Below are 21,621 nucleotides of genomic sequence, written 5' to 3'. Positions count from 1 at the left end.
ATGCCAGGCTGGGAAGCAACATCGCACACCTTTCACCGGTGGCGATTCATGGCAAGCTTCTCAAGTACTTCAGCTTGTTCATGCCGATATCTACGGCCCTATGGCCACTCTTGTTGCTGGGTCCAGGTATTTTCTATTGTTTGTTGATGATTTCAGTAGAAAAATGTGAGTGTATTTCCTTAAAAAGAAATCAGATGCATTTCCTATATTTCAGAAGTTTAAACCTTTAGTTGAAAAAGACTCTGGGAAATCTATTATTACTCTTAGATTAGACAATGGGGGGAATTTTGTTCTCATATTTTCTTCGGCTTCTTGGATACACATGGCATCAAACGCTAGTTAACCACACCCCACATGTCACAACAGAACAGTGTAGTTGAACATTGAAACAACACAATCATTGAGATGGCTCGATCCATGCTCGAACACAGACATGTTCCGAAGAAGTTTTGGGCAGAAGCAGTTAACATTGCAGTTTATTTGTTGAACCAGTCACCCACAGTGGTTGTCAAAGGTAAAACTCTGGAAGAAGCTTGGTTAGGTCGCAACCCTAGAATCAGTCACCTGAAGGCTTAGTTGCCGATTCGTGACACGAATCCGATTCGGGCACGTGAATCGGATTCCGTGGATTCGGGATTTTTGTTTTTCCCAATTATGATTCGTGGAGGATTCGTGCATATATATATATATATGTATATATATGCATTATATATACTAAAAAATAAGAGAAATATACATAATTCTAAAACTAAATCATTTCATAGTATGAATCTAGTATACTTGATCAATGACATTGATAATTAATCTATTTTCACGATTATAAAGAAAATCAACACATTCACATTGAATTACTGAAAGTGAAAGCTTGTAACATTCAAAATATAGATCATTAAACTTAAAGTTTATAACATGATTTACTCATAAAAGAGTCAAGAGTCAACACTAAAGTTTTTTATTTAATCATCAAATGGATTTTCAAGAAAATCCGCATCAGAGGGGTACTGGTGAGTTGCAAGTGCTGCATCTGTATTAGTAGAGGAACCCAAACCACTAGTAGTAGAGGGGATTGTTAACTCATAATCCTCCTTCTCATCATCCACATCAATCAAAGTGGATCTAGCAAGATCTCGGATGGTCATATCTAAATTAGGAGTCTCGGGTGCTACATCCCAAAGCTTTTCGGGCCCCTTCTTGTACTTAGGATCCTTCCGTGACAACAAGCGCAAATTGTTGTGAATGAACACAAGGTCTTCTGATTTTTTTGGAGCCAACCGGTTGCGTTTGATTGAGTGGATAAAGGAGTAAGTACTCCAATTCTGCTCAGCGGCAGAAGAGCTGGCAACCTAAAGAGAAATTAAAAATTATCAATACAACAATCAAGATAAATAAATTAAATAATAAATTCAAGGAATTGAGAATGTTAACCTTAAGCTTAATTTTACAAACTTACTTGGGATAGGACCTTTATGGCAAGAGGTTGGAGGTATGTGAAGGCTTGCCCATGAAGGTACCACCATTTGATGGCACCCATCCTGCTTTGGTCTGCTATGGCAATAGGGTCGAAATCCTCACCTGAGTTGAAAGCAGCAAATTCACTCCTCACAATTGCCCCAATCTCTGGATCTTGGAATATCTTAGCTAGTGCCCTCTTATACCCATTTGCAACCTCTGCATCTCTAAATGGTGGCACTCTACCTGGAAGGCGAAGTACATCTGCACTATAGTACCTAGGGATAACAAAAGACAATTGAACACTATCAAATATCAATAGCACAAACATTGGATAAAATAAGCACAAACATTTGATAAGAACTATAGTACCTCAGGGATAGAGCATATGCAAGGAGGTGCAAAGGTGTGGTCATCTTGTTCCATCGATGATGAACAATTTTTTCCACTTTCTTGTAAAGGGTGTCCTCAGGATCATTCTCCCTCCTTTGTATGACCTAAGATATGAAATATGAATAATAATTATAATTAGTGAATATGTCAATTTAAACTTTAGAATCTAGATATCTCTCAAATAAAAAATTGTTGTAAAAGAGCGTAAAACTTACCATTTTAATTTTTTCCAGCATACTATCCATGGAATCATAAATATCCCCAAGGCATGGCTCATCACTATCTGCGAAGTGAAGCATTGCCATTATTGGATCGGTGATTTCCAACACATAACTCACAAGACCCCACCAATCCTCATCTAGTATCATTCTTCTCACATTTAAAGCCCTTGCTGTATTGGAATTCTTCCAAATGCCCCATTGGGGGCTAATGACCATATGCTTCAACGCTTCTTTTACCTTCACAAGTTGTCTCAAGACGATTGTGTGAGAGGCAACGCGGGTTTCAGCAACCTAAGAACATGTTAAACTCAAGTTAGTAAAACATTTAAAAATTAAAACATGTTAATGTAAACAACAACAAAAATTAATAATTGTGGAATCCAATAATATTCAATTATATATTAAATATAAAAATTTACCTTCAATAACTCCAAGTCCGAGAAACTCCTAAAAATTGCTTGTGACATGTGGTGATTTGTCACAAACATTTGAATCTCTTCAACTTCCTCATATATCCTTTTCACCCAATCTATTTCGGTGCCAATTGCTTTCATCACTAAATTGAGAGAGTGGACGGTGCATGGTGTCCAAAAGATATGATCATATCTAGACTCTACAATTATCCTTGTAGCCCTGCAAACTTTTGCATTGTCCGTGACCACTTGAACAACATTATCAGGACCCACTGACTCTATGGCATCAATGAGAATGTGTGAAATAAATTTTGCATCTTTCACTTGCCCTTCACAATCAACTGCCTTCAAGAACATTGCCCCCTTAGGGCATACAGCAATAACATTGATCAATGGACAGTTTCTACAATCTTTCCAACCATCCGAAATAATAGACACACCCGATTGAACCCAAAAATCTCTTATTGGTTGAAGTTGAGCCTCTACATTTTTCCTCTCATCATGTAATATGGTAGTGCGCAACTTCTCATAACCAGGCGGTTTGTAACCATGGGGTGCATCATTTATTGCTTCCACCATCTCACTAAAATAAGGTGATCTAGCAAAATTAAATGAAACACCATTTGCAATTAAACAACGTCCAATTTTGTGATCAGCAATGTCTCTCTTTTCAATTTGGAATGCCCTATCCAGTGGGCCTCTCTTGCGGGTGAGTGGAGATGGGTCTTCATCTTCATCATTTGTAGTTGGCATAGGCAAAAAATGATGTGTTCTTGTGTTTGTTTGATCAAATGATGGTGTTGGTATATTTGGTTTTTGGGAAGCACCACGTTTTGCTTTTGCAACTGCTCTATCAGCATCATCTTGCTCTTTTGCTAATGCTGCTATTTGTGCAGCTGGTAATCCCTTCTTATCACTACCTTGACACATGTGAATTCCTTCACCCGCAGGGCCCGAAAAATGTAGTTTCACTCAGGAATAGGAGCTTCTATGTTGTATGTTGCAAAAATTACATTTCCATATGTATGCCCCACCCCCAGGACATTGTGCAACTCTTGTTGTGTGTCTCCATAAAGGAGACCCCTTATCAATTTTGAAGCTTGGTGATGCAGCCCCACCCCCACCCACTGAGCCTTGACTACTCATTGTTCTATTCTTGCAATCTAGAAAAAGTGAAAGAAAACCATGCTTCACACTTGCACAAAAACTTGAAAATTTGGAAAACTAAAAATAAATCAATAATCTATGAAAGAATTCAAGAATATGGTTGAAATGCATACCTTAAACACTTCTTGCAAGGTATTTGAAGCTCCACAACCGATCTCCTTCAAATCCAAGCACTACACTTCAAACTAGCAAGTATGAGAGAGCAAAATAGAGAGCAAATGAACTTGCATTGTGATTTAGAGGGTCGTTTTTAGGGTTTAGGGCCTTTAGGGCAAAAAAAAAAATTAAAAAATGATAATGGGCCCACGTTTTTGCATACTCCTCCTGTCATTGCCGCGGATTCACGTGGATCCGCGCGTGGATCCTCGAGGATCCGGGCAGGATTCGTAATCCTGCCTGTGGATCCGTAAGGATCAGCGGGCCGCGGATCCTTACGGATCCACAGGCAAGATTACGAATCTTGCCCGAATCCTCACGGATCCATACGTGGATCCGGATCCGAATCGGACCCGAGCCCGGATCTGGCCTTTTCCAGGCGAATCCGGTAACTAAGCCTGAAGGTTTTCGGCTCCCTTGCTTTTGTTTGAATCCTTGGTGCGTCACGCACCAAGTTGGATGCCAAGAGTCAGAAACTCATGCTTGCTAAATATACCAGTCTTCACAAAGCCTACCGCTTGATCGATGTTGAGACATCTCGACTCATCTACAGTTGTGATGTAGTCTTTGATGAGCAGAGAGGACCTTTCATGCCTGTTTTTCCTATTCCTGATCCAACAGTCCATCCTATGTAGGCTCATGATTTGGGAGTTCGGCTTCCATTAGGTCCACTTGATGGGAGGGCTCCAGTAGCTCTTGCAACTCTAGTTATACCAGTGATACCTGTATAGACACCTCCGACTTCTCTTGTAGGATCACCTCATTTTGTAGATGCTTCACTTGATTTTGATCCAGGTTCTTCTGATAAGGAACCTGCTGATCAAACATCTCCTGATACTCATATTGGTTATTCCTCTATCCGGCCTAAGTGGTGGGCTAAGACACTTGCTAATCTTTGTGATGATGAGCTCATAGATGGGAGAACTGATTGGAAAAAGAGCAAAACTACAGATTCTGTTAACTTTGCTCTCATGGACAACATTCACAATGTGTTTGAACCTCAAACATATTCCGAGGCTAAAGGAATTCCAAAGTGGGAACATGCCATGCAATCTGAACACCAAAGCCTGCTGAGGAACAACTCCTGGGTCCTTTCTGATCTTCCGCTAGGGAAGAAACCCATTGGCTACAAATGGGTCTACAAAATCAAATACAAATCGGATGGTACTTTGGATAAGTACAAAGTTCACTTAGTTGTGAAGGGCTTTTCTTAGCGTGAAGGTATTGATTATGAGATCTTTGCTCGTAATGCAAAGATGAGCACCATTAGATTGGTCCTAGTCATGGTAGCACAGTTTGGCTGAAAGGTACATCAGATGGATGTCAAGAGTGCTTTTCTGAATGATAATCTCCATGAAGAGGTCTACATGACGCAACCTCCTGGTTTCAAGGTTACTAGTAAAGACCATCAGGTTCTTGGATTGGTAAAAGCCCTCTATGGCTTGAAGCAAGCCCCTCGGGCATGGTACATCAAAATTGATAAGTACCTCAATGATCAAGGCTTCAAGAGTTCTTTAGACTCAAATTTGTACATCAAGACTACTGACAGTGACATTATCCTTCTGGTTATTTATGTGGATGATTTGATCATCACTAGCAGTTTGACATCTTTGATTTAGGGAATCAAATAGAATGCCAGTCTTTTGATATGGCTGACCTTGGGCTCATGCATTATTGCCTAGGTGTTGAAGCTTGGCAACAGTCTTCTAGTATATTCATCATTCAGTCCAAATATGCCAGGGCCCTGTTAGATAAATATCGTATGTAGGACTGCAAGCCTGCATCTACACCTATGGAGAAAAGTCTCAAGTTATTTGCAAAGTCTGATTCTCCTTCCATTGATTATACTATATACAAGCAACTTGTAGGCAACCTCATCTACCTCTCTGTTACTAGGCCTAATATCAGTTTCGCAGTCAGCTATATTTCATGCTTTATGACAACTCCTAAAGTGCTCATTGGATGGCAGCAAAGCGTGTGCTTCGTTATGTGAAGGGCACTTCAGATTATGGAGTTCTGTACTCTCGAAGTTCTAATTCTAAACTCAGTGGGTTCATAGATTCATATTGGGCAGCCTCTATTGATGATAAAAAGTCAACTTCTAGGTATGTGTTCAGTTTGGGATTTGTTGCAGTTACATGGACTAGTAAGAAGCAGTAGGCAGTTTCTCTCTCTTGTACAAAGGCCGAATACAGAGCGACTATTAAGGCAAGATGTGAAGCTATTTGACTTCGTCGGATGCTTGGGGGTATGCAAATGTCACCAGCAGGACCGACTACTTTGTTGATAACGAAAGCGTTATCAAGTTAGCACGAAATCCACTCTTCCATGAACGAACCAAGCACGTGGATGTTCACTGTCATTACATACGACAACTGGTTGAAGATGAGACTATAGATTTGTAGTATGTTCCTACCACAGATCAGACTACAGACATTCTCACCAAGCCTCTTGGTCCTAATAAGTTTGTCAAATTCAGAGGATAGGTTGGTGTTCTAGATAGACTAACCATTAAGGGAGGGTATTAAAATAATAGATAGTCGTCTATTATTAGTTAATGGTTATCTATTGTAAATATCTAGTTAGCTTTAAGTTAGTTTTCACTTTTTTAGCTTTCTCTGTTAGAATAGAATATTTCTATTCTTTACGATCGTTTCCTAAGGAAACATCGCTTTATTCTTTTGTATATAATGACCTTTCGGTCTTTGTTAATAAAAAGCAAGTATTTCCCAATTACTTCATAATAGTCTTACCTATCCCAAAATGACCAGCAACCTTACTATAGTGAGCTTCCCATATTAACTTCTTACGTTCTTCCTCAAGAACACAAATTATATTAACTTCTTACGTTCTTCCTCAGGAACACAAATTTGGCTAAAGTGGCAAAGCCTTCCATCTTGCAAGTAATAATCATTCACATCTTTACTTTCCACAAGCTGAGTATAAACATCAGAAAATTCATTATCATATCCATACAAGTGGGCCCAATTTTCTGTTTGGTGACCACATTTTTTGAATACCATACTTATTCATACAATTGGAGTCCTACTCAGACAATCTGCTACCTTATTCGTGCTTCCTTTCTTATGACGAATGTTGAGATGAAATTGTTGAAGATAAGTTGACCATCTTTGATGCCTATCATTCTGTAATTTGCCTTGTGTTTGCAAGAAATGAAGGGGTTTGTGCTCTGTGTGGATGATAGTCTCCTTTCCCAATATACAATGTTTCCATTGCTTGCAAGCTTGAACAATAACATATAATTCTTTATCATAGGTGGGATATCTACGCACTGTATCAGAAAAAGTCTCACTATGGTAGGCAACTAGATGTCCTTGTTGCACGAGGACTGCTCCAAAAGCATGTTCTGATGCATCAGTTTGTATTTTAAAAGACTGTTGTAAATTAGTAAGAGATAAAACTGGTGCAGAACATAACCTTTGTTTTAACCTCTCAAATGCTTGTTGTTGAACACTTGTACACTTGAATTTTGCTTTCGTACCTCCTCGTAATGACTGATTCAAAGGCCAAGACAAATGTGAAAATCCAAACACAAATATGTGATAAAAGTTAGCTAACCCCAAGAAGCTTCGCAACTCATTGAGATTCCTTGGAGCAAGCCAATCTTCAATTACTTGGATATTTTCAAGATTAACATTAACACCCTCACTATCAATGACATATCCCAAGTACATAATACTTTGCATACCAAAATAACATTTTTCCTTATCTGCATAGAGTCCATGGTCTTGTAATGTAGAAAATATCTGTTCCACATGTTGCAGATGTTCTTCCCAAGTTTTACTAAAAATTAGAATATCATCCAGATATACAACTACAAACGAGTCAGTAAATGGCCTAAGAACATCATTCACCAGCCTCGTAAATGTGGCTGGGGCATTTGTGAGACCAAAAGGCATCACCCACCATTCAAATAGTCCCTTTTTAAATTCAAAAGCATTCTTCCATACATTTGTTGGATTAATTGGTACTTGATGGTAACCATATTTCAAGTCAATTTAGTGAAGAATTTTGCCTCTCTATGCTGGTCTAAGAGACCATCTATCCGAGGAGTTGGGTATCTATTTTTTACAGTGATCTTATTCAATGATCTATAATCAATACAAAGCCTCCATGTACCATCCTTTTTCTTTGCAAGAACAATTGGGCTACTGCAAGGAGATGCACTTGGGCAGATATGTCCTTTTTGAATTAATTCTTGTATGTCTTTTTAGCTCATCATTTTCTAGATCTGACCTCCTATATACTGGCTCATTAGGCAATGGGGTTCCTGGTATTAAATCAATAGATTGTCTAACTTGGCAATGTGAGGGTACCCCTATTGGTAACTGAAACACATTCTGATATTTTGTTAAAATCTGATCCATTGATCTTTGTTGTTTTGTTGTGATGGACGTCAGGGAATGGGAATTGCACACATTTATCATTTGTTCCTCAGGACTGATCATTAATAACACAAATGTACCAGTTTGGGCTATTAGCCTTCTATATTGTTTTGCACTAATCAAAGATGTAGAGTGTGCAGGACTTACCTTTGGAATCCGGTACTTTTTTCCACCTATTTGATTGTCACACTCTGTGGCCTTGACTCATACACTCCATGATGTTGATACATGTATGGCTGCCCCAACAGAATATCACACACATCAAGAGGAGCTACGTCACAGATCACATCATCTTTGAATGGTTTTATGGAATATGAAAGATGACATTGCTTGTTTACTTGAATATCGCGCCCTTGGCTCACCCACCCAATAGAACATGGTTGGGGTTGTGATGTTGTCTTCAAATTCAATCTTTTAATAGTCTCAGAATATATCAAATTCTTTTGACTACCACTATCAACAATGAAATGCAAAGCTTTTCCTCCTACCCATATTTGTGAATGGGACAATCTCTCTTTATCATCACAAGCAAATACCTTTGCAGTGGCCAGTGTGGCATATGCATCAGCCTCAATGATTTGTTCATCCTCCTTTTGTTTTCCAAAATCTGTCACCTCGGGTTCAATAGCTTCTTCATGGGTTTCCATCATTAAACTCTTTATAGTTGTACAATCTTTAGTGTTATGAGAGGGACTTTTATGGACTTCACACCACATACTTAATTCTTGCCCTGTTTTCTTTACCCCCCATGTCTCCTTTGCTTCTGAATTTGGAGATGGTTCCTTGGCTATTTGTTTTCCAATTGGCTTATTACCTTTACCTTTCCATTTGTTGTTCATTGGATTTTCCCTCCTCCCTTTTTGTTTGAACTTATCCTCAATTTTTGATGCATATTTGAAAGTACTGGACAATGTTTCTATATTCAAGAAATCCATTTCAGTCTAAATGTATCTATGAAGACCACTCTTATACTTTAGAACTCGATGTTTTCTGAGTCTTTGATGCCAAGCTTTGTAGAAAGAGCATGAAAGATGTTGGTGTACTCCTAAATTGATTGGTCTTTCTTTTGTTGGAGTAATTGCCGTTGCATTTATTTTTGCTCATAGGTATCCTCAAGGTAATATTCTTGTTTTATATGCTCTACAAATTCTTCCCATGTGGGTTTTCCATCGAATAACAGAGAAAATACATGTCCATCCCGAGCTTCTTGAGTTTCTTAAGTTGTTAAGTGTACCTCCCATGCCAACTTCACATGATTCTTTGCTTTGAGGAGGGCGAAGGTTATCTTTTCAATATTTGAGAAATTATTAACACAAAAGTACCTCTCCAATTTGGACAACCAGTCATTAGCAACATCTGCATCAATTTTCCTTTGAAAAGTTGGAATATGAAAAATTATGCGCACCTTGAAAGGGGTTTGCCCGCCAAATTTTGAATTGCTTGGACTGGCTTGTAACTCTCATTTTTCAAGCATTTGTGAAAAATGCTGCATCATTTCTTCATGTTGATTATTTAATGCCTCTTCCACCAGTGTTTTGAAGGATTCATCCATCCCCTTAGGTGGTTGTTTTGCCATTTGCAACCATGTGAAGGAAGATAATTTGAAGGATCTCTCATTACCAATCCCAACCTTCGATAAGCTGACCGTGTACGATGGGACATACAAGAGCGAACAAGCTTTGATACCACTGATCTGAATTAGGAATTCAGATTACAATACCTGGTGTAGGACCCGAGGTTTTGTGACTTAATTGAAAGCAATTAAAATGCAACAGCAGATGTTTTTGCAAGCCTAAAGTGATCCATTCATTTTGAAAATAGAGTTTATACAAGTTTGATGGATCACAAGGGTCACCATTATCCCTTGGAAATGAAAACGAAAAGTCCACAAGCTAATTAATTACAAAATAAACTCAACTATAAAAACTACAAAAATCTATATTAAAATTTTTGTCTACTTGTAGAAGTCGTAGCTTTCTACTCGTAGCTCTAAATCATGAAGCGCCAGAATTTCTGGAAGGATCTTCTAAAGTTCAACATTCAGTGTTTGAAGTTTTAAGCATAGCTACAACTTAGTTGGCACTGAAGCCCAAAAATGCCCCGTAGGCCTCCAAAAATGAAAAATACTCTAATATAGATAATACTTAAAAAATAAATTTCAGTATTTTCCCATTTTGGCTTATGAAAACATCCTCAGCATTTTCTTGGACTATGTTTTGATCATTCCTTCCTCCTTGAGAGGAAATGGACCCCATTTCACCCACACTTCGCAATAGATGTGGAAAATGAAGTTGGATTTGTTCACGTGCAAGTCACTTTCCCTGTTGAACAAATTGTCTTGCTTTTACCATATGGTATAAATAGATTTTTTGGTTCCTCAAATTCTTCATGACAACCTCCACAATTTGATCAATTTGAAGTGGATTAACAGCTTTTGGATTCAACTTTGCATGACTGATTTCTTCAGAAACACCTGCAATATCTAGCAAATGAGGGAAATATGGCTTCAACAATTCTACATTGAAGACTGGGTGAACACCCAAAAATGGAGGCAAGTTGAGTTGAAATGCATTTTCTCCAACTTTCTTTATAATCTTATAGGGACCATAGCGAAGAGGACGAAGCTTCCTATGAGGGCCTTGTAATCGTTCCTTCTGGAAATGCAACCATACCTTATCCCCAATTCTCAGTATACACATAGAGCCATAGCTGCAAATGCGTACTCCAATGTTCTTTCTTAAAGGAAAACAATCCTTTGCAAGAGTTTATCAAGATCACTATCATAGGACCACAAAGATCTTTCATGCCGCCATTGTACTATATTGATACAGCCATAAAGATTTGTGAAATATCTCATTGCTTCAACTTGAGGAGTCCCTGAATGCTAAACTAAAACATGTGGATGTTTTTTATCCTGAACTATCATTGAGAGAAAACTACCAATTTATACAACACATCTTCATAGATGAACTCTTTGAATTAGGAAGGTCTGAAGTAAACAGTAACCACTGTTGCTTATGACTGAAGTCAGCAAGGTACAATCTAATTCAAGTGTGCTATACGGGAGAACAATAAATATACCAATGAATTTTCCAATTAGAAGCATGCATGGAAGGCATAGGGGTGCACTGTTTCATCTCAGAAAAGCTTGGGAAACACTTTCATACAATCACCAACTGAAAATGCCATTTCCTTGACAAAGAATAACATGGCAACTCCCTTGAATGAGAGCAACGCATGAAATGAAGTTACTGATCTGCACCATTTAGCAAACTGACAACTACAAATCTGAACCATTGCTCACCATGAAGCACTCCCAAAAGTAACCTATGCTAGGTCTAGATGTACAAATCAAACACTTAAATTTCAATAAACTTAACCCAATAATTCACTGATTAAAACTGTTCATTATAATCCAACTTATTCATTCCATTTCAGTTCTCTGTTCTATATGTGCCGACTTGCAGAAACTTATTATAGTCAACAATAAACTTAAACTTAAAAACAATAAGTAGCATAAACACACAACAAACATTCACACAATGTTTGACACCAGGATTTTATGTGGAAACCCAATTTGGGAAAAACCACCAGTAACATGCTTCTACCACAATGGTTAGAATGTAACAACAAAACTCTTCAAGAAATCTTTCACATCACAAACTTTGCACTTCTCCTTGCAAGTCCATCCACCACTTATCTTCACAAATTTCCAGGTCAACAACCCCATAAAACATATTAGATACCTTCTTAAATAGGTAGCTTTGATCTTTTGTCGCTTAATCACAACCATAGATCTTAGGGTTTACAATTAATTCCAAAACATTCAATGAATCTGTCCACCACCTTGTTGTTCTTTTCTTCTCAACACTTCTAGAAACATCTCTTGAAATCTTAGCCTTTGATAGCTTAACTAATCCTTTCATTAAATGATATAGCTCATCAATCCTTATCATCAACACGTTTTGCTTATTCCAAGATTTCGACTATGTCGGCTACAATTCTTGATTATTTCATAAATTGTTCTTTTGGTGATACTCGATCATCATTGTGTTCTTCTGTTCGGTCTTCACTAGATTAATCGATCATCACTAAATTGTCTTACTCGGTCACCACTGTTCAACTTAGTTGATATTGTCATTCGACAATCTTTGTCACTCAACAATCTCTTGCTTCAACTCCTTCATTGACCGTGCAACACTGATACTTGGTCAAGCGTATCATTATGACTTGTTTCAACTCTGAGCTTCATCCAACCGGTATCTTCATTTCATATGTTGATTATACAATAAATTATCTTGTCAAGGACCAACTTATCAAGTGCCCATTGTAATTCCATCTCACTTACACATCTCAACCTTTCATTAGGTTATCTCACGATCTCTTCTTTTCAAATCCTCTTCATTAATCAAATGATACAGCACTCTACACCGTTAGTGAATGTCTATCCTGTAGGTTTGACACTTTGTCTTACCAATAGGTTTGACATCAATGTCAATATAACAATTGTTCTAATTAGGCTCTCAAGAATTGTAGCTCCAACAATCTCCCTCTTTGGCATTGATGACAACACCTCTCCACCTTTTCTATCTTTACAAGATATGCAATATCTTTAAGTTACCATGCAATCCAAAAAGTTAACAACTTGAACAGGTAGAGCTTCTTGGTTTCATTCTGATTCTCATCTAGTCAACTTCAGTAATAACAACAGTCTTCAACGTTCTTTATGTCTTATGATCTCCATCTCTATCTATGTCTTGTGATAGTCTTCAACTCCCTCTTTCTTTATATCTTTATTAACAACAATCTTCATCTCCCTCTTTGACGACAATGCCAAAGACATCTCAGTCACCATAACAATATCAGGTACACTGTCTTACGTCTCCTCCATGTAGATATCATTGTTTACCGTACAGGTAAAAGAAATGAATGCATACAGACAGTGAACACGAACAGCAGAACTATATTCGCAATAGTAGATGAATGATCGTTTAGAAAGATCCCAGATGGGCTATAAATACTACCGCCGAACCTTCTCGAAGGAGTCTGTCGGCCACAATTATTCAATCCGCTACAAACTATTTACCGACGACGTCGCTACAGAAACATCGCCGGACCGTCGGCTACAGAATACAGAAACATCGCCGGACCGTCGGCTATAGAATACCAAAACACTGTTGGACCGTCGGCTACAGAATACAGAAACACCGCCGGACCGTCGGCTACAGAATACAGAAACACCGCCGGAACCATCCAGTCGGCTAAACCATCCCCCCCGAAAAGAAAAGTCGTCTCCGGACGACAATTACAACATATCTGAGACAAATTAACAAACAAAATATATCATCAAAGTGACTACAACAAGAAAAATCTGCTTCTGTCACATCACTTCACTTCGTCTTGTGCCTATAGCCTCTGCTAACACAATATTGTCTCCTGAAGCTGACCCTGATAGCCACCTGTGTTGCTTTCTCTGCTTCCAACACTGGGTCCACTAAGCTAAGTGTCGCTGTACTGCCTCCAACTGGATGATTAGCTCCTCCCGAGCTCTCTACGCATCCACCAAGATAGTCTCCCGGCAAACACCTACTCCCAGTGCCTCGGTACAGAAACGGTCCATGCCTGCAGCAACTTCAACTCTTCTCAACTGGTCAGACTCCCATGACTGATATCCGCAACGACTGGGGGTCCAGGGGGCAACGCCCCTCGGCGGGGTCGAGGGGCAGTGCCCCTCGCCGCCAAGACCAAATTAACACTTCGCAACCCACACAAAAATGCACGGAACACACCATGTCTGTCATTATCTGTCGATTCTGCACTCTTTTTGGCAACCACGGATGCGTCCCCTTCCCTTTGGCATCATCTGTCACTCATTCTGAACAACTTGATTTTGTCGTCGTTTTTTTTTTTTTTGAATTTTTAATATTTTTGTTTTGAAGAAATCAAATAACAGAGGTACCACCATTTTGCCTCCAGGCGTCGCCATTCTGCAACGATGACGGAGTCAGTTGGCCATCCTGTGACAGCGACAGAGTCTTCCTGGCATCATATATTTTGAATTTGGATCCGTTGACTGCCGAAGGTACATTCTGCCTGTCCAAAGTTGATAATCTGATCGCTCCATTGTCACCGACCTTCCGAATCTGATATGGTCCAACCCATCTGGCCTTAAACTTTTCCACTTTGATTTCATTCCGACCGTCGTATGCCTTAAGTCTGTTCTGTGCCACCTCCATCACCCACTGTGCCTGCGGTCATCGCGCAACTGGATTATTTCCTTGCTGTCGGTGCCCTTCCAATAATTTTATGCTGCGTTGTAACCTTTTCTTTCCGCGCGGTCCATTCACCATGTACCAGACAGTGGGATCTTTCGTTTTTCTGTGTTCAGCCTATATGTTCCTCCCCTCAGCTTCAACCATGGCAGCTTTTCCTTCTTCCGCTTCCCTACATTTCTCCAGACATTCATTTTCCTTTGTTTTGTCACGTTCGTCGACCGTTAACATATTGCAACTCGGAAACAGTTCGTAGTCTTCTATCTGGCAATGGTAAAGGCCATTCACCGACTCTAGGTCGTCGTCATTCGATCTTCCGTCTAGTCTCAATATTCCTTCTTCGTCCGGTTCCATTCTCTTCTTTCTTTCATCATCACTTTCGTCGTCGCTTTCTAAATCTGACGATGCTGCCTCCTCGCCGACCATTTGTGTGTGCAGGTCAATTGTGAATCTTTTGCCTCTGCCCTCCATTGATAGGGTATTTCGTTTCCAATCACGCTTTACTTTTTCTTGCACCAACGAATCTCGTCCCAGAATAGCATCATATCCTTTTTTTTTCAATGGAATAACCACAAAATCCAATAAAAATGGTTGCGTACCAATTGTTAGCGGTTGCGCTTTCAAGATTCCCAACGGTTTGAGTCCATGTTGGTATGCCGTGAGCAACTGAAATGCAAGTGGCCACATTGTCGGCTTTCCCGACTTCTTCCAAGTATCCTCCGGCAACACATTCAGGTCGGACCCTCCGTCGACAATTGTGTCTGTCAAAACATTTCCCAAAATTCCCATCTCGACGACTGTCGGATGCCGTCTGGATGTGAGTGCCAGCAGCATTGGGTCTGTTGTCATCACTTCCCTACTATCCCTTCCTGTGTCCTCCGGTGCTTTTGGAAACGGTGTATGATTCAGAATGGCCGTCCGTAACTGGGGCATTGTGAGAAGGAGGTCACTTATCTTGATTGGTATCTCCGTTTGTAAGATCTGTCGTACAATGTTTTGTTCTGCAAAGTTCCTTGCCAAGGTGCCGGTGATATCCTTCAACTGAGATGTCCCCATCGACGATGCCTTTGCAATGTCTGCCTACGCTTCCCCCACTGTTCTCTTTTCCTCCGTTTGCCTCTGTGTAATTGCCAGAACCTCCTCTACATCCGTGCCAACAGTGATCAAGTTTACTCCAGCCTTTGGACACTTGGAATCTTCGTGATCGCCAGGTCCGCACCATCTGCATAATAATTTCGGTGTGTTTGCCACTGTACAATCCCGCGCAAAATGACCCCACAAAATTACATGCTCGGCATTGAACGATCGGCCGTTCGTTTTCATCATACTGAGTTCGACTTCGGCTCCCATTATTATTGTTATTATTGTTATTATTTTGCCCTCTGTTATTATTCCTGTATCCTCCAAATGTAGCACCGGTGGTATTCGTGTTTCTGCTACTACCCGACGGGGAAGCCTCCTGTGTGAGAAACACCTGCAGAGATCCTCTTGTCTTCATGTTAAAGGGGCACTCCTTTGTCGAATGGCCCATGATCTGACAAATGTCACAGAATTGGTTCTTTGGACACGATCCTCTAGTATGACCGTCGGTCTTACATTCCGTGCACCACAATTCACTACCTTTTGGCTCTTTCTGCATATTTTTAAACTCCATCATTCGAACCATATCCTTCTGTAAAGCACGAACCTTTTTGCTACTACCTTCGTCGTCACTGCTATCATCTCCAGCAGATTCGTCGTCATCAGAGTCAGAGGAACTAGTTTTCTTTTTCTTTGTCTTGTGCGCACTTTCAAGGTCTAGTGCTCTGTTATAAGCATCGACATATGACGACGGTGGTACAATTTTCATTTTCCTCCGCAATTGTGAGCGTAGGCCGTCCACAAACCACCTTTTCTGCAATCCGTCCGCCGGCTTGCTTTCTATTTTGTTGATTAAGTCTTTTAATCTCCTGGCATAGACACGGACAGTTTCGTGCTTCCCTTGCTTGGTATTGATAATTTCCGCTACGATTTCATTATCATCCCGCAAGAGTTTAAATTCCGCCAAGAACTCCTTTTTAATGTTATCCCATGTATCCAGCTTCTGCGGATACATATCCGAAAACCAATCATTCACGACATCCCGTAGGGTTGCCGAAAATTGCCTGACCCATTCGTCGGCATCTGTGATTCCATTTGCCTGCCAGATCGTCTCACATGTCTTACAATGTCGGATGGGATCGGCTGTACCATCACCTTCAAATTTCGGCAGCTTTTCTTTGGGTCCCGCCATAACACTGGAGGTCTGCACTCCTACACTGGTCGGCACTCCCACACCGGCGGTTGGCACTCCCACAGCGGCAGTCTGAACTCCCACACCGACATTCTGTACTCCCACACCGGCGGACTGGTCTCCCACACTGGAGGTTTGCACTCCCACACTGGAGGTGTCGACAGCTGCGAACCTTGGTGAAGACGAAGGATCCTTCGAAATTGTTTCCCGCGGAAGTCTATCCTGGACGAAGAGGTCACTCCACGCTCGTGCTTCGTCGGCACTGCGAGCCGTGCGAGTTGATGCTCTTCCGTCTGAATTTTCTTCCCTCGGCGAACACAAATTCAAGAACTCCTCTCGTGCTTCTTCCACCAATTCCACCCGCTGTCGAGTCTCCTCCAACAATTCCTCCGCACTTCGGTTTCCGTCGGCAATCTTCTGAAATCTTCGTCGGTGTTCAGCTTGCTGTGCCAAAATTAAATTCTCTTGCGCAGTACGGATTCCATCTTTTCCCTTCGCCTTATTCCGATCTTTGTTAAGCTGATTTGGCATTAATCTTCATTCCTCCCACCTTCCAGATTCCCCTGGCAACGGCGCCAAATGTTTATCGTACAGGTAAAGGAAATGAACGCATACAGACAATGAACACGAACAACAGAACTATATTCACAATAGTAGATGAATGATCGTTTACAAAGATCCCAGACGGGTTATAAATACTACCGCCGAACCTTCGCGAAGGAGTCCGTCGGCCACAATTATTCTATCCGCTACAAACTATTTACCGACGACGTCGCTACAGAAACACCGCTGGACCGTCAGCTATAGAATACAGAAACACCGCCGGACTGTCGGCTATAGAATACCGAAACACCGTCGGATCGTCGGCTACAGAATACAGAAACACCGCCGGACCGTCGATTACAGAATACAGAAACATCGCCGGACCGTCGGCTACAGAATACAGAAACATTGCTGGAACCATCCAGTCGGCTAACAATCATTAGTCTTACTTGTAGATTTTCTCCCTTTATCATCAAGGTTCATCTTCAAAATCAGCTCTTCACATCATTTCACACCTTTAGGCAGATCCAAAAGTGTGATCTTCTTCATCAATGTGTATGATATTTTGATAACAACATTTATTACAATGCCACATTTCTCCTTTGTTAGCTTCAGAGAAGGGAATTACCCCTAACTTGTTTGTCAAGTACTGATGTGCTTCCTTTGGTAATGCCTTAGTAAATATGCCAATTATCCGTTCCTTAGTGTTCACATATCTAAGCCTCACTTCTTTGTCTTGTACCAACTCTCTCAAGTAATGATACTTGATCTCAAAATGTTTTGTCTTAGTATGCAGCACAAGATTCTTTGAAATGTTTATAGCATTGGTATTGTCACAATAGATTACTACAGGATCAGTAATCCCTTCTTTCATACTTTTCAACAATTGCTTGATCCAAACAATGTTAGAACAATTTACTGCTGCAACAATATTCAGCTTCTACTGTGGATTGAGAAATGTAGTTCATGCTTCTTGCTTGTCTAGGAAATCAATCTTTTTCCATAAAAGAAAGCACCTCCACTAGTGCTTTTTCTGTCATCAACATTTCCAGCTCAATCAACATTAGTGTAAACCTTCAGCTCAAATTTATCACTCTTCTTATACCATAGGCCATAGTCTTCCTTTTTTTTCAGATATCTCCGTATTCTTTTCATAGTCGTCATGTGATTCTCTTTAGGATTAACAAATAATCTTGCAACTATTCCAACTGCTAATGCAATGTTACGTCTTCTATGAACTATATACTGCAATTTTCTAATCATTGACCCGTACAATGTTTGGTTTACTTCTTAAGAATCATCATTCTTTGCAAGTTTATATTCAGTAGCCATAGGAGTTCCAAGTTTATATTTTGATTGTGTAATGTGGATACCTTTCTTCATTTGATATACTTGTAGGCCAACAAAGAATTTGATCTCTTCGAACATAGACATTTCAAACTCTTTCTTCATTTCATCAGCAAATGATTTACACAGTTCATCTTTTCCTCCAAATATGATATCATACACATAAATTTCAGTTAATAGTATCATGCTCTCAGATTCATTTTTGAAGTACGAATTGCTATTGTCATGTGTTTTTGCAAAACCAATTTTCATCAAGTATGCACGCAGTCTCTCATACTATGCTCTAGGAGTTTGTTTCAAACAATACAAAACTTTGTGCAATTTGCATACCATGTTTTTCTAGCTAGGCTTAACAAAACCTTCAAGTTGCTCAATGTAGACTTCCCTTCAAGTATACCATTTGATAAACTTTGAAACCTTTGTAAGCAGCATTTGCAAGCAAAGTCCTCACTCCTTCCAATCTTGAAACTGAAGCAAAAGTTTCTTCATAGTATCATAAAGTATCATAAACATTTAAAACTCTTGTCAAATACCACATAAACATTTGATAAGTATCATATTTTTCTTTAAGAAACGTTATAGTCATCAGTCTAGAGAAGTCATCAACAAATAAGATAAAGTACTTATCTCCATTGTAACCTTGCACTCCAATAGGACAACATAAATCAATATGAACTACTTCCAAAATATCATTAGATGAAAAAGTTTTGCTCTTGAAACTAGACTTGGCCATTTTTTCCAATTGGCATTGTTTGCACATCACCTTATCCAGTTTACTCAATCTTGGCATCCGCTTACTTTTCTTTTCTTGCTAATATACATGACACAACCTCTTGTGCCATAGCCAAACATATTCATATTATGCAAATAAGCATGTATCTTTAGATAGGTCTAGATAGAACAAATTACCTCTTCTTTCCTCTCCACTTCCATTTAGTTTATCAGTAGCATCGTATATCTTTGCCTTCTTGTTTAGAAATTCAACCCTATAGCTAGAACTAATTAATTGTGCCACACTGAACAAGTTATATTTCAGACCATCAACCCGATATGCATTATCACATCTAAATTCGTCATTCGAAATAATTGATCCTTTACCTTTCACATAACATGGTGCATTATTTCCAAACTTCACACTGTTACCATTGTACTGAATCATCTTTTCAAACTTACTTGTATCACTTGTCATTTGATGTGAACATCCACTATCAATTATCCATTTGTCATTTTTGCTCAAATGTGAAATTAGGGCAGTCTTTTCACATTTTTCATCCTCATCAGAATCATCTATCAATGTACTCATTTTCAAGATAGTAAAGTTTAGAATCTCCAATACTTGATAGATGCAACTCCATCAGCCTTTGTTATGTTGAAAAATTCTCCTTACTTAGCTTGGGTATCTCTTCCTTGTACATCTTGGTATTCAGCTTTAAGTCCCTCAAACTTTCACACATGAACCAAGAGCTCTGATACCAATTGTTAGAATTTTATGGAATAATTGAGAGAGGGGAGCAGAGTGAATCAGTTATCTTCAGGTCGAGATGTACAAATCAAACACTTGAAACTTCAACAAACTTAGCCCAATAATTCACTAATTAAAACTGTTCACTATAATCCAACTTATTCATTCCATTTTAGTTCTCTGTTCTATATGTGCCAACTTGTAGAAACTTATCACAGTCAACAATAAACTTAACTTAAAAATATTAAGTAGCTTAAACACACAACAAACATCCACACAATGTTTGGCAACAAGGTTTAACATAGAAATCCAATTTGAGAAAACCACGAGTAATATGCTACCACTTTTCACTCTTCTGAAATTAGCTCTGTTAGGAGACAACCTTGTTAAAGGTTACAAAACACACTGTTAGGTGCAACCCTGTTAAAGGATTTAATCACCCTGTTAGGAGTGGCCTTGTTAGAGAACTTAAGAACATTCCATTTGAATGTCACCTTGATTAAAGTATTTATAAATGATTGGCTCAACACTGGTTCATTGACTGGACTCCATCATTCTCATCATCTTAGATTTTCTGAACAGCTCCTCAAGCAATCCTTCACATCACAAACTTCACACTTCTCTTTGCAAGCTTTTTCACCACTTGTCTTCGCAAATCTCCAATCCAACAACCCCATAAAACATATCAGATACCTCTTTAAAAATAGTAGCTTTGATCTTTTGTTGATTAATCACAATCGTAGATCTTAGGGTTTATGATTATATCCAAAACATTCAATGAATTTGTCTACCTTTTTGTTCTTCTCTTCTCAATACTTCTTGAAACAATTCTTCAAATCTTAGCCTTTGATCACTCAACTAATCCTTTATTTGCATTAAATAATACAACTCATCAATCTTTATTGTCAACACGTTTTTCTTATTCCAAGATTTCAACTATGTCGGCCACAATTCTTGATTCTTTCATAAACCGCTCTTTTGCTGATATACGGTCACCATTGTGTTCTTCTGCTCTGTCTCACTTGGTTACCACTAAATTGTCTCACTTGGTCACCACTGTTCAACTCGGTTGGTCCTGTTACTCGACAATCTCTTGCTTCAACTCCTTCATTGACCGTGCACCACTAATACTCTGTCAAGCTTATCATTATGACTTGTTTTAACTCTGAGCTTCATCCAACTGTGATCTTCACTTCATATGTTGATTAAACAATAAATTATCTTGTCAAGGACTAATTTATCAAGTGCCCAGTGTAATTCCATCTTAGTTACACATTTCAACCTTTCACTAAGTCATCTCATGATCTCTTCTTTTGAAATCCTCTTCATCAATCAAATGATATAATAGTCTACACTCTTAGTGAATGTCTCTCTTGTACATTTGACACTTGGTCTTACCAATAGGTTTGACATCAATGACAATATAACAATTGTTTCAATTAGGCTCTTAACAATTGTAGCTCCAACAACCTATTGAACAATTATCCAATTGGTTCTTAGAATCTTTCTTCAATGCATGT

General features: G+C 39.3%; 2 protein-coding genes across 2 annotated transcripts in view; one reads left to right on the top strand and one right to left on the bottom strand.

The window, feature by feature from the left end:
* The window catches only part of LOC149568070 (protein ARABIDILLO 1-like), a 221,565-nt gene that overhangs the window by 141,859 nt on the left and 58,085 nt on the right, over positions 1 to 21,621 (top strand). The window lies entirely within an intron of this gene.
* LOC149568071 (uncharacterized) lies at positions 849 to 1,896 on the bottom strand. Its single transcript, XM_089817516.1, has 2 exons — positions 1,451 to 1,896; positions 849 to 1,343 (listed from the first exon to the last, which is right to left on the bottom strand). Exons 1-2 carry the CDS (start codon positions 1,778 to 1,780, stop codon positions 957 to 959), a joined length of 717 nt encoding a protein of 238 aa, XP_089673642.1. The 5' UTR covers positions 1,781 to 1,896; the 3' UTR covers positions 849 to 956.

This window comes from Cupressus sempervirens, chromosome 3 (genome assembly GCF_028749045.1).
Source record: "Cupressus sempervirens isolate cs-2001-9-10 chromosome 3, ASM2874904v1, whole genome shotgun sequence".
NCBI classification, from domain to species: domain Eukaryota; kingdom Viridiplantae; phylum Streptophyta; class Pinopsida; order Cupressales; family Cupressaceae; genus Cupressus; species Cupressus sempervirens.
Note: the sequence above shows the minus strand (reverse complement) of the source record. Positions and strands in the feature narration are given on the sequence as shown.

Bases quoted from the DNA above. Each gene is read 5' to 3' on its own strand.
- LOC149568071 (XM_089817516.1), bottom strand. From the start codon at position 1,780: ATGTTTGTGCTATTGATATTTGATAGTGTTCAATTGTCTTTTGTTATC. The intron at 1,344-1,450 runs GTAAGTTTGTAA...ATTTCTCTTTAG, and splicing joins CCATAAAGGTCCTATCCCAA to GTTGCCAGCTCTTCTGCCGC.